This window comes from Zalophus californianus, chromosome 8, assembly GCF_009762305.2.
Source record: "Zalophus californianus isolate mZalCal1 chromosome 8, mZalCal1.pri.v2, whole genome shotgun sequence".
NCBI lineage: Eukaryota > Metazoa > Chordata > Mammalia > Carnivora > Otariidae > Zalophus > Zalophus californianus.
The window spans coordinates 100,971,306-100,985,540 of NC_045602.1; the positions used below are offsets into that span (position 1 = coordinate 100,971,306).

Below are 14,235 nucleotides of genomic sequence, written 5' to 3' on the forward strand. Positions count from 1 at the left end.
CTGTGCCTCTTGGATTTTGATGCCTGTTTCCTTCCCCAAATTGGGGAAGTTCTGTGCTATAGTTTACTCCAATATACCCTCTGCCCCTCTTCTTCTGGGATCCCAATTATTCTAATATTGTTTCATCTTTTGGTGTCACTTATCTCTTGAATTCTGCCCTCATGATCCAGTAGTTGTTTCTCTTTTTTTCTTAGGTTCCTTATTTTTCATCATTTGGTCTTCTATATCACTAATTCTCTCTTCTGCCTCATTTTTCTTAGCAGTTAGAGCCTCCATTTTTGATTGCACCTCATTAATAGCCTTTTTGATTTCAACTTTGTTAGATTTTAGTTCTTATACTTCTGCAGAAAGGGTTTCTCTATCTTCCATGCTTTCTTTCAAGCCCAGCTAGTATCTTTAAAATCGTCATTCTGAACTCTAGTTCCGACATCTTACTAATGTCTGTATTGATTAGATCCTTGGCAGTTGGTACTTCCTCTTGTTCCTTTTTTTGAGGTGATGTTTTCCGTCTTGTCATTTTGTCCAGAGGAGAATAGATGAACACGAGAACAAAATGCTAACAGGTAACAATGACCCCAGAAAAATATACACTAAACAAATCAGAAGAGACCTTCCACAAAGTGACTGCTTTTCTGTTCAGATAGTTACTCTTTTTTTCTTTGATTTCCTGTTGAGTTCGTAGGTGTTCAGAATGGTTTGATCCCTATCTAGCTAAATTCCTGGGACCAGACAAAATTTAGTTCTCCTACTCCTCCACCATCTTTCTCTTCCCCTAAAGTATTAACTTCGAACGTCTGAAGAATCATGGTAAAAATGCCATGAGTTCTCTGTGCTGCATTCCCCTAGCACTGGGATTTTGCTTTTCTCATTGATTGGGAAACTTCTTCTTGGCTGGATGTTCTTGCTGATCTTCTGGGGAGGGGCCTGTTGCTGTGGTTCTCAAATGTCTTTGCCTGATGCAGAATTGCCCAGCCCTTGCCAGGGGCCAGGCTAAGTAATCTGCTCGGGTTTGTTCTTGGTAGCTTTTGTTCTCTGAAAGCTTTCCATACAGCTTTGGAGGATGAGAGTGAATATGGCCTCCCATTCTCTGGCCCCAGAGGAGCCGAGAGCTCAGTGCCCCACTCCTCCGTGTGCCCTCAGAGAAAAGCAGTCAGTCACTGTCTCCCTGGTCTCTTGCCGCACTCCGTGCTCACCCAGCCTGTGACCTAGCGTTTCTATCTCTGGCACACTCAGTTTGGAGTCTCCAAACCTGGCAGATTCCTGTGGTGTGCTCTGGTGCCACTCCTCCCGGGGCAGGAATGGGAGTCTTCCCGGATCTTCCACTTGTTGGGTCCCTGCTGGAAGAGTAGTGGCCTGACTGGGCCACAATCACGGTTTATCACAACTCCAGCTGAGAGCCCACTCCTTGGCTCCGTCTCTGCACCTGGCTTCCCTGCTCGATATCTGGGACCTCTGCTGTACTCAGGCACCCCTGCTCTTTCTGTGACCCCGAGGGTCCTGAGACCACACAGTCCCAGCGTGGGTTCCAAGTCCTGCTTAGCCACTGGAGCGATGTCCCTCAGCGGAGCAGACTTCTAAAAATTGCAGTTTTGTGCTCTGCTGCTCTATCACTTGCCAGTAGCTGGCTGACAGAGGCTCCCCCCACCCCATCTATCTTCCCACAGATCGCCTCAGATTCACTTCTCCACACATTCTGCCTTCCAGAAAGTGGTCGCTTTTCTGTTCATCAAATTGCTGCTATTCTTTTCTTTGATCTCCTGTTGAGTTTGTAGGTGTTCTGAATGGTTTGATAACTATCTAGCTGAATTCCTGTGGCCAGAGAAAATTTAGGTCTCTTACTCCTCCGCCATCTTGCTCCAATTAAATTTTTTAAGAAAATGACTTGGATCTTTGGGGGTTTTTACGGAATTAAATAGAAAAATCCTTGAATGCTGAAAAACACACTGGAAGTTACTGTTCTGACCTGAAAATTGGGAAACTGAGCTGAGGGCAAGTCAAGCCTTTCTTGACCAATGATAAGCTGTATTTCTGCAGTTTTGCACCAAGGAGCTCAATTATGAGCTTCCAGGCTCTCACAGTTCACTAAGCATAGTTACTGTTCACTTTACACAACCTTCTTTTGGGTTTACTTTCCTAGGCTGACCAAACTGCAGAGCTTGTCCCTGGCGTTAGCTGCTTCTCTTGAAATCTCAGCACTATGGTCTTGGGCAGGTGACTTAACCCTTTGTGCAAATATTTCCTCAGTAATCAGGGTTCATTAGTGTACCTATATGATAGAGTTGAGAAATCAGTGAATTAATCTGATATATTTAAGGGTTGGTACTCGGGTTGGCATATATTAGATCCTGAGTTACTGTCACTGTCTTCAGTCATCATCACATTGTCATGTTTGTTGTCATTATCATCATTACAGTGTTTTTCACACTCATACTTACTGTCCTATCATTCCTCCTAGGTAAGCATCCTCTTCTCACTTTTCTTCACATTCTTTATTCCCTCCTGTAAACAATCTGAACCATATTTTAGGTTAAAATCTTGTTCATACTTGGCTTCTTCTCCCCACTCTTACCCAATTTGTAGGATATTCTCTTTATTCTGTCTCATGTAGGTGAGATTTAAAATTTTTGGCCATTAATTCCACTCCCCTGCAAGGTATATTTGAAGCTGTTTGTAATCATGTTTATTCTTTGGAAGAAATTCAGTTTTTGGTAGTGGATGCCACATTTTCAGTTTATTTTTTCTGTTCTATTCTGAAATCTATTAACAAGGGACCTAATTTAATATCTATTATTTCAAATTCAGTCTTTGCTGCTGTAGCACATGATAAAACATGAGAATGTATGTTTTATATTCCTTTATCTACTGGGTATTCATTTATTTGTTGATTTTATCTGTATATGATAAGGGTTTTTATTAGTATATATAAAAGAAGAATTTTCTAAGATATTTAAAAGTTGTTTTATTGAAATAGCTATAAAAGTGAGTGGGAAATTTGAAGATATTTTTCTGACTTCATTTTCTGCCAATTTTATTTTACAGGAATCAAGAATCCAGTCTCCGTTGCAAACAGACTCTTGTGTGAGGGGCAGAAGGGCAAGCTCTCGGCTGGCCGAATTCCTCCCTGGTAACTGCTTTGTTCTGCCTGACTTTCCCTGGGTCTTTGGTCTTTGGTGCATGTGGTGTTTGAAGGCTATTTTTATCCACAGAAGGCTGATGTTGTTGGTTACACACCAGCAGTAGCTTGCCTTTGAGAGGAAGACACACTTTGTTCTATAATCTTGGAACATTTTGTACACTTGATAGCGCTTCAGATGCAATAGAATATTACAGATTAAAGCAGAAAAGAGATCAGAGTTAATTTTTGGTTTTGTAGTTGATTACAGAGATGTTTTTGCTGTTCCTAAGTGCACAGTTGGGGTCTTTTATTATGAAACTTTAAAAGTCCAGAGTCCAAACTAATTTTAATTTTGAGATGATCCTAGAATAAAAGTACCTTATTTTTCTCTTCTGGAGAATCACATTGTGATGTTAAGGTTAGTAAGATTACATTTTTCTCCATCATTAACATACAATTGTCATTAAAAAAATCTCTGAACTTTTCAAGTATTTGTAAATGTAGAGAGAACATTGTAAAGAGCCCTCAGGAACCTGTCATCCGGCTCCAGTAACTAACATGTTTTTGCCCTTAATCTATACTCAGTCTTTTTCCTATAGTATTTTTTTAATTAAAAAAATTTTTTTAGAGTTTATTTTATTCATTTATTGATTTTAAGCAATCTCCACAACCAACTTGGGACTCGAACTCATGACCCGGAGATCAAGATTCCCATGCTCCTCCGACTGAGCCAGCCAGGCACCCCTTTCCTATAGTATTTTAAAGGAAATCCTTGATATGATATTTTTTACCCTTAAATAATTTTGTGAATTGCTCTATATTTACAAAACATAATCATTATTCCATTAGCATGCCTGATAATAATAACAAATATGCTTCAGTGCCACTACACTTCAGTTTATGTTCAGCATGCCCAGCTGTGAAGTTTATGTTAATGTTCTGTGTTGAAAGTTGTGACAACAGTACTATATCACTTTGACTGTTGTAATTTGAAGTCGTAGAAAATAAATTAGTATAGTTTTGAAAAGTCTTGAAACCTCTTACCCAAATATACTCAAGTAATCATTTTAATCATATACTTGTCAGGTGTTTAATTGTGATACTAGAAAGGTCAATTTTAAAAATTTTTGGAGAACTACAGTTTTAATGTTTGTGTCTTCAATAAGGAAGGATAAGGAGAAGCAAATGGGAAATTTTGAGATTGTTTATAATACATGTTTGGTTGATATCAGTAAGTTTACTTTTATAACTCTGAAAGTTTAGGAAAAGTAGGAAAAGTGGTAAAGAATTTGAAACCTTTTTTTTTTTAAGATTTTATTTATTTATTTGAGAGAGAGACAGAAATAGTGACAGCATGAGTGGGGAGGAGAGGGAGAAGGACCCTGGGATCATGACCTGAGCCAAAAGCAGATGCTTAACTGACTGAGCCACCCAGGCGCCCCTGGACTGAACCCTTTCTAATGGCATCCTTATCCTCCCCGTTGTCCCACACCCTTACCCTGACTCTGTCTCTGCCCCTGCTCCTAGGTAGCAGTTGTCTTGATTTTAAGCTTCTCTTATTCCCATATATTCCTTCACAGTATTACAACATAGACAGTACTCTAGTTTTTTAATGCTGTATATAGTATATATGTACATAGATGTACAAAGAAGGCCTGGAAAGAAGGTTATCAAACTCACTGTGGTTAACCTCTGTGAAGAAGGAAGGAGGGAACAAGATGAAGCAGTTTTCAAAGGGGACATGTGCAATATTTTTGTATTTTACAAAGATAAAATATATGGGAAAAAGTGATGGCCATCTCTCCATTAAAATGATAGCATATTGTGATGCTACACTTGTCTGCAACTAGCTGTCTCATCTTCTCATGTACATAGTCCTTCAGCTTTATTCTTTGTTTTCAGAATTGTTTTGACCATTTTAGGCATTTTGCATTTCCATATGAATTTTAGAATTAGCTTATTTCTAGAAATAGCCTGCTAGAATTTTGATTAAGATTGCATCATATCCATTTATTAAAGTCTCATTTAACCTCTCTGACCAGTGTTTTATAGTTTTCAGTGTACAGGTCTTACACAGCTTTTATCAAATTTATACTTATTTCATTCTTCTTTTAAAAAAGATTTTATTTATTTGAGTGAGAGAGACAGAGAGCACATGTGAGGGAGGGAGAGAGGGCCACAGGAACAGGGAGAGGGAGAAGCTGACTCCCTGCTGAGCTTGGAGCCTGATGTGGGGTTTGATCTCAGGACCCTGAGATCACAACCTGAGCCAAAACCAAGAGTCAACCGCTTAACCGACTGTGCCACCCAGGTGCCCCACGTATTTCATTCTTTTTGGTAGTATGATAAATTACATATATAATATGTGTTAATTTCCAATTGTTCCTTGCCAATATAGAAATATTGATTTTATTACATTGAAATTCTTTCTTGGGAATTTGCTAAATTCTTTTGTTTTATAGTATCATTTTTATAGATTTGATAAGATTTTCTACATAGACAGTAATGTGTTCTGAAAATAAAGATTGTTTTATTTCTTCCTCTCTAATCTGGGTTCCTTTAATTAATTTCCTTTTCTTTATTACAGTGGCTAGGATCTTCAATGCCATGTGGAATAGAAATGTGAGAGTGGAAAAAAAAATGTGAGAGTGGGCATTCGTGCCTTGTTTGTGATCTTAGGGTGGAAGCATTTGGTCTTTTACCCTTAAGTGTGATGATTGCTGTAGGTTTATCATAGATACTCTTTATTATACTGAGAAAGTGCCCTTCTTAGTGTTCTAGGAGTTTTTAATAGGAATGAGTGTTCTTTCTCAAATTCTTTTCTGCATCTATTAAGATGATCTTATAATTTTTCTTATTTAGTCAATTAGTGATTAGTTGATTTTCAACTGTTAAAGCAACGCTTGCATTCCTGGGATAAATTCCACTTGGTCATAACGTATTATCCTTTTGATATATTGTCAGATCCAATTTCCTAAGATTTTGTGAAGAATTTTTGTATGTCATATATTATGAGATATATTGGTCTGTAGTTTTCTTTTTTTTTTATTATTATGTTATTCACCATATATTACATCATTAGTTTTCGATGTAGTATTCCATGATTCATTGTTTGAGGATAATACCCAGTGCTCCATGCAGTACGTGCCCTCTTTACTACCCATCACCAGGCTAACCCATCCCCCTACCCCCCTCCCCTCTAGAACCCTCAGTTTGTTTCTCAGAGTCCATAGTCTCTCATGATTCTTCTCCCCCTCCGATATCCCCCTCTTCGTTCTTCCCTTCCTGCTATCGTCTTCCTTTTTTTTTTTTTTTTTTTTAACATAGAATGTTATTTGTTTCGGAGGTACAGGTCTGGGATTCAACAGTCTTACAAAATTCACAGCACTCACCATAGCACATACCCTCTCCAGTGTCTATCACCCAGCCACCCCATCTCTTCCACCCCCCCACCACTCCAGCAACCCTCAGTTTGTTTCCTGAGATTAAGAATTCCTCATATCAGTGAGGTCATATGATACATGTGTTTCTTTGATTGACTTATTTCGTGCAGCATAATACCCTCCAGTTCCATCCATGTCGTTGCAAATGACAAGATCTCATTCCTTTTGATGGCTGCATAATATTCCATTCTATATATATATTACATCTTCTTTATCCATTCGTCTGTCGATGGACATCTTGGCTCTTTCCACACTTTGACTATTGTGAATATTGCTGCTATAAACATTGGGGTGTACCCCTTCGGATCCCTACATTTGTATCTTTGGGGTAAATACCCAGTATTGCAGTTGCTGGGTCGTACGGTAGCTCTATTTTCGACTTTTTGAGGAATGTCCATACTGTTTTCCAGAGGGTCTGCACCACCTTGCACTCCCACCAACAGTGTAGGAGTGTTTCCCTTTTCTCTGCATCCCCGCCAACATCTGTCGTTTCCTGACTTGTTAATTGTAGCCATTCTGACTGGTGTGAGGTGCCGAGTGATATTGAGTACTTTTTCATGTGTCTGTTGGCCATTTGGATGTCTTCTTTGGAAAAATGTCTGCTCATGTCTTCTGTCCATTTCTTGATTGGATCATTTGTTCTTTGGGTGTTGAGTTTAATTAGTTCTTTATAGATTTTGGATACTAGCCCTTTATCTGATAGGTCATTTGCAAGTATCTTCTCCCATTCTGTCGGTTGTCTTTTGGTTTTGTTGACTGTTTTCTTTGCTGTGCAAAAGCTTTTTATCTTGATGAAGTCCCAGTAGTTCCTTTTTGCCTTGCTTCCCTTGCCTTTGGCGATGTTTCTAGGAAGAAGTTGCTGCGGCTGAGGTCGAAGAGGTTGCTGCCTGTGTTCTCCTTTAGGATTTTGATGGACTCCTGTCTCACATTTAAGTCTTTGAACCCTTTTGAGTCTATTTTTGTGTGTGGTGTAAGGAAATTGTGCAGTTTCATTCTTCTGCATGTGGCCGTCCAATTTTCCCAACACCATTTGTTGAGGAGACTGTCTTTTTTCCATTGGACATTCTTTCCTGCTTTGTCGAAGATGACTTGACCATAGAGTTGAGGGTCCATTTCTGGGCTCTCTATTCTGTTCCATTGATCTGTGTGTCTGTGTTTGTGCCAGTACCATACTGTCTTGATGATGACAGCTTTGTAATAGAGCTTGAAGTCTGGAATTGTGATGCCGCCAGCTTTGCTTTTCTTTTTCAACATTCCTCTGGCTATTCGGGGTCTTTTCTGGTTCCTTACAAATTTTAGGATTATTTGTTCCATTTCTTTGAAAAGAGTGGATGGTATTTTGATAGGGATTGCTTGAATGTGTAGATTGCTCTAGGGAAAATTGACATCTTCATAATATTTGTTCTCCCAATCCTTGAACATGGAACGTTTTTCCATTTTTTTCTGTCTTCCTCAGTTTCTTTCATGAGTATTTTATAATTTTCTGAGTACAGATTCTTTGCCTCTGGTTAAATTTATTCCTAGGTATCTTATGGTTTTGGGTGCAGCTATAAATGGGATCGACTCCTTAATTTCTCTTTCTTCTGTCTTGTTGGTGTATAGAAATGCCACTGATTTCTGTGCATTGATTTTATATCCTGCCCCTTTACTGAATTCCTCTATGAGTTCTAGCAGTTTTGGGGTGGAGTCTTTTGGGTTTTCCACATAAAGTATCATATCATCTGCAAAAAGTGAGAGCTTGACTTCTTCTTTGCCGATTTGGTTGCCTTTTATTTCTTTTTGTTGTCTGATTGCTGTGGCTAGGACTTCTAATACTGTGTTGAATAGCAGTGGTGATAGTGGACATCTCTGCCGTGTTCCCGACGTTAGGGGGAAAGCTCTCAGTTTTTCCCCATTGAGGATGATATTCGCTGTGGGTTTTTCATAGATGGCTTTTATGATACTGAGGTATGTACCCTTTATCCGTGCACTGTGAAGAGTTTTAATCAAGAAAGGATGCTGTACTTTGTCAAGTGCTTTTTCTGCATCTTTGGAGAGGATCATATGGTTCTTGTTCTTTCTTTTATTAATGTATTGTATCACATTGATTGATTTGTAGATGTTGAACCAACCTTGCAGCCCAGGAATAAGTCCCACTTGGTTGTGGTGAATAATCCTTTTAATGTACTGTTGGATCCTATTGACTGGTATTTTGGTGAGAATTTTTGCATCCATGTTCATCAGGGATATTGGTCTTTAGTTCTCCTTTTTGATGGGGTCTTTGTCTGGTTTTGGGATCAAGGTAATGCTGGCCTCATAAAACGAGTTTGGAAGTTTTCCTTCCATTTCTGTTTTTTGGAACACTTTCAGAAGAATAGGTATTAATTCTTCTTTAAATGTTTGGTAGAATTCCCCTTGGGAAGCCATCTGGCCCTGCGCTTTTGTTTGTTGGGAGATTTTTGATGACTGCTTCAATTTCCTTAGTGGTTATAGCTCTGTTCAGGTTTTCTATTTCTTCCTGGTTCAGTTTTGGTAGTTGGTAGGTCTGTAGGAATGCATCCATTTCTTCCAGATTATCTAATTTGCTGGCATATAGTTGCTCATAATATGTTCTTATAGTTGTTTGTATTTCTTTTTTTTTTGGTTGTGATCTCTCCTCTTTCGTTCACGATTTTATTTATTTCGGTCATTTCTCTTTTCTTTTTGATAAGTCTGGCCAGGAGTTTATCAGTCTTGTTAATTCTTTCAGAGAACGAACTCCTAGTTTTGTTGATCTGTTCTACTGTTCTTTTGGTTTCTATTTCATTGATTTATGCTCTGATCTTTATTATTTCTCTTCTCCTGCTGGGTTTAGTCTTCATTTGCTGTTCTTTCTCCAGCTCCTTTAGGTGTAGGGTTAGGTTCTGTATTTGAGACCTTTCTTTTTTTTGAGAAAGGCTTGTATTGCTATATACTTTCCTCTTAGGACTGCCTTTGCTGCATTCCAAAGATTTTGAACAGTTGTGTTTTCATTTTCATTTGTTTCCATGAATTTTTTTAATTGTTCTTTAATTTCCTGGTTGACCCAATCGTTCTTAGTAGGATGCTCTTTAGCCTCCATGTACTTGAGTTCTTTCCAATTTTCCTCTTGTGATTGAATTCTATTTTCAAAGCATTGTGGTCTGAAAATATGCATGGAATGATCCCAGTCTTTTGGTACCAGTTTAGACCTTATTTGTGACCCAGGATGTGATCTATTCTGGAGAATGTTCCATGGGCATTAGAGAAGAATGTGTATTCTGTTGCTTTGGGATGGAATGTTCTGAATATATCTGTGACGTCCATTTGGTCCAGTGTGTCATTTAAAGTCATTATTTCCTTGTTGATCTTTTGCTTAGATGATCTGTCCATTTCAGTGAGGGGGGTGTTAAAGTCCCCCACTATTATTGTATTGTTGTCAATGTGTTTCTTTTCTTTTATTATTAATTGGCTTATATAATGGGCTGCTCCCATGTTAGGGGCATAGATATTTACAATTGTTAGATCTTCTTGTTGGATAGACCCTTTAAGTAGGATATAGTGTCCTTCCTCTTTTTTTACAGTCTTTGTTTTAAAATCTGATTTGTCTGATATAAGAATTGCCACCCCAGCTTTCTTTTGATATCCATTAGCATGGTAAATGGTTTTCCACCGCCTGACTTTCAATCTGGGGGTGTCTTTGCATCTAAAATGAGTCTGTTGCAGACAGCATATTGATGAGTCTTGTTTTTTTATCCAGTCTGTTAGCCTGTGTCTTTTGATTGGGGCATTTAGCCCACTTACATCCAGGTTACCTATTGAAAGATAGGAATTTAGTGCCATTGTATTTCCTGTAAGGTGACTGTTACTGTATATTGTCTGTGTTCCTTTCCAGTCTATGTTACATTTAGGGTCTGTCTTTGCTTAGAGGACCCCTTTCAATATTTGTTGTAGGGCTTGTTTCGTGTTTGCAAGTTCCTTTAGTTTTTGTTTGTCCTGGAAGCTTTTTATCTCTCCTATTTTCAATGACAGCCTAGCTGGATATAGTATTTTGGCTGCATATTTTTCTCATTTAGTGCTCTGACTATATCATGCCAGCCCTTTCTGGCCTGCCAGGTCTCTGTGGATAGTTCTTTTGCCAATCTAATGTTTCTGCCATTGTAGGTTACATATCTATTCTCCCGAGCTGATTTCACGATTTTCTCTTTGTCTCTGAAATTCGTAAGTTTAGTATTAGATGTCGGGGTGTTGACCTATTTTTGTTGATTTTGAGGGGAGTTCTCTGTGCCTCCTGGATTTTGATGCCTCTTTTCTTCCCCAAATTAGGGAAGTTCTGTGGTATAGTTTGCTCCAGTATACCCTCTGCCCCTCTCTCTCTTTCTTCTGGGATTTCAATTATCCTTTTTTTTTTTTTAGATTTTATTTATTTATTCGACAGAGAGAGAGACAGTGAGAGAGGGAACACAAGCAGTGGGGAGTGGGAGAGGGAGAGGCAACCTTCCCACAAAACAGGGAGCCTGATGCGGGGTTCGATCCCAGGACCATGGGATCATGACCTGAGCCGAAGGCAGAAACTTAACGACTGAGCCACCCAGGCGCCTCTGGGATTCCAATTATTCTAATATTGTTTCATCTTATGGTATCAGTTATCTCTCTAATTCTTCCCTCGTGATCCCGTAGTTTGTCTTTTTCTCAGCTTCTTTATTTTCCCATCATTTGGTCTTCTATATCACTAATTCTCTCTTGTGCCTCATTTATCCTAGCACTTAGAGCCTCCATTTTTTATTGCACCTCATTAATAGCCTTTTTAATTTTGACTTGGTTAAATTTTAGTTCTTTTATTTCTCCAGAAAGTGTTTCTCTCATATCTTCCATGCTTTTTTCAAGCCCAGCTAGTGCCTTTAAAATCATCATTCGGAACAGTAGTTCTGACATCTTACTAATGTCCGTATTGATTAGGTCCCTGGCAGTCTGTACTGCCTCTTGTTCCTTTTTCTGAGGTGATGTTTTCCGTCTTGTCATTTTGTCCAGAGGAGAACAGATGAATCAGAGAACAAAATGCTAACAGGGTAACAGCCTCCCCAGAAAATATACACTAAAGAAATCAGAAGAGACCTTAAACCAGGGGAACAGAAAAGGAAAGAAAGCAAAAAGAAAAAAAAAAGAAAAAAAGATTAAAAAAAAACAAAAACAAACAACCAAAAAAAACCAGAATATGATCAAATATCAGGCTGGTGCATAGATCAGTGCCATACAGTAGATTTTGGGCATATTTTGGTCTGTTATTAGAATGTGCCTCCCAAAATTTTAAAGAAAGAAAAACTTATATATGTCAGAAATAAGGATTAATATGATGAAGGGATGGACTGTGACTGTAAAGATGAAGATTATAAAAGATTGTATAAAGGAATTGATAAGATAAGGAATTGGTTGAAAAAAGAAAAAAGAGGATTTAAAAAAAAAAAGGGAGAGAATGTGATCAGGCAGCAGACTAGAACAAAGCCATACACTAGAGATTTAGGGTATATTTTGGTCTGTTAGAAGAAAGCGTATCCCAAAATTTTAAAGAGAGAACATTTACAACATATATATATACATATATATATATATATATATATATACACACCAAAAATAAGTTTAACTACTATGAAGGGATAGAATATGACTCTAAAATGAAAAATAAAAAAGATTTTTTTAAAAAAGAATTGATCAGATTTTGGTTGAAAAAAGGAAAAAGAAAAATTGAAAAAAAAATAAAACCAGTTATAAAAAAATTAACTTTGAAAGACTAAAGAATTATGGGAAAAAAGCCATTTATTCTGTGTGCAGTATTCTGCTAGCACTGGAGTTCTGCTGTTCTCATTGATCAGTAAACTTGGTCTTGGCTGGCAGTTCTTGCTGATCTTTTGGTGGACGGGCCTGTTCCTGTGGTTCCTAAATGTCTTTGCCGGAGGCGGAATTGTCCCTCCCTTGCCCCTCCGGGCTAAGTAATCTGCTTGGGTTTGTTCTCTGGAGGTTTTGTTCCCTGCAAGCTTTCTGTACAGCTTTGGAGGACGAGAGTGAAGATGGCGGCCTCCCAATCTCCGCCCTGGAGGAGCTGAGAACTTGGGGCCCCACTCCTCAGTGAGTCCCCAGAGAAAAGCAGTCACTCCCATCTCCCCATCTCTGGCTGCATGCCCGTGCTCACTCGACCTGTGACCAAGCTTTTCTATCTCTGGCACACCACCCCGTGTGGAGTCTCCAAACCCAGCAGATCTCTGGGGTGTGCTCCCACACCGCTCCTCCTGGGGGAGGAAGGGGATTCTCCCTGGATCTGCTGCTTGTTGGGTCCCTGCTGGAAGAGCAGTGGCCCGAATGTGCTGCAGAGCCCACTCCTTGGCTCCATCTCTGCACCTGGCTTCCTTGCTCCGATACCTGGGTGCTCTGTTGCACTCAGGCACCCCTGGTCTTTTGACCCTGAGGGTCCTGAGACCACACTGTCGCAGTGAGGGTTCTGCCCCCCACTTAGCCACTGGAGTGTCGTCCGTCAGCAGAGCAGACTTCTAAAAGTTCCGATTTTGTGCTCCGCTGCTCTATCACTTGCTGCTAGTGGCTGACAGAGGCCCCCTCCCCTGCTGTCTATCCTCCCGAATATCGCCTTGGATTCACTTCTCCGCACATCCTACCTTCCAGTAAGTGGTCATTTTTCTGTTTAGAGAGTTGCTGTTATCCTTTTCTTCAATCTCCTGTTGAGTTCGTAGCCGTTCTGAATGGTTTGATCCCTATCTAGTTGAATTCCTGGGACCAGACGAAATTTAGGTTTCCTGCTCCTCCGCCATCTTTCTCCTCCCCACCGGTCTGTAGTTTTCTTATAAAATCTTTGTTTTCAGTTTATTTTGCATCTGGATATGTAGGGAAATATACTTTATCAAATTTGGAATATGTTTTTGGCTATTAATTTTTCATATATATTTTCTGATTCCTATCCTTTAGGACTCCAGTTGTATGTGTATTTCACCTCTTGAAGTCGTACAGATCACTAATAAATTATTTACTTTTTCCATTCATTTTTCTCTTTGTTTCATTTTGAATAGTTTCCATTGCTGTTTTCAAGTTCACTATTTTTCTACAATATCTAATCATTTGTTAATCACATCAAGTTTATTTTTCATCTCTGACATTGTAGACATCTTCAGAAGTTTGATTTTGTTGCAGCTTTAAAAAGTGTCTTCTATGTATCTACTTAACATGTTTAATCTTTCCTGTAGCTTCTTGAACATTTGAATAGAGTATAATAATTGCTAATATCTTTGTTTACTATTTACTCTCATCTTTGTCATTTCTGAGTTGTTTTCAATTGAAATATTTCTCTCCTCTTTATTGGGTGCATTTCCTTATTTGCATGCTTTGTAATTTTTTATTTCATTCAAGGCATTGTGAGTTTTATCTATTTGGTGCCAAATATTTCACAATTTTAATAAATATTCTTGAGCTTTATTCTAGGGTGTGGCTAAGTTATTTAGAACCAGGTTCATCCTTTCAGGTCTTGCTGTATACTTTGTTACATGAAACTAGAGAAGCATTTAGCCTTGAGCTAATTTTGCTTTGCTATTGGGTAAAACTCTTTGGAGTACTATAACAGATGTACTTAGAATGAGGTTTCTTACTTTCACTGATGGGAACAGGAGCTGAGCTGTTCCTGTCCCTTTGTGAACTTGGGGC

At 38.8% G+C, this 14,235-nt stretch overlaps 1 protein-coding gene across 10 annotated transcripts in view; it reads left to right on the plus strand.

The window, feature by feature from the left end:
- Positions 1–14,235, plus strand: part of TASP1 (taspase 1) — a 295,328-nt gene that overhangs the window by 53,852 nt on the left and 227,241 nt on the right. For all 10 annotated transcript variants that reach the window (XR_003524673.2, XM_027622321.2, XM_027622326.2 and 7 more), the window contains one exon: positions 3,040–3,124. Coding sequence is in view for 9 of the 10 variants with exons in the window: in XM_027622321.2 (XP_027478122.1) it covers positions 3,040–3,124 (85 nt within the window). In the remaining variant the exon portion in view is untranslated. The remainder of the gene's footprint in view (positions 1–3,039; positions 3,125–14,235) is intronic.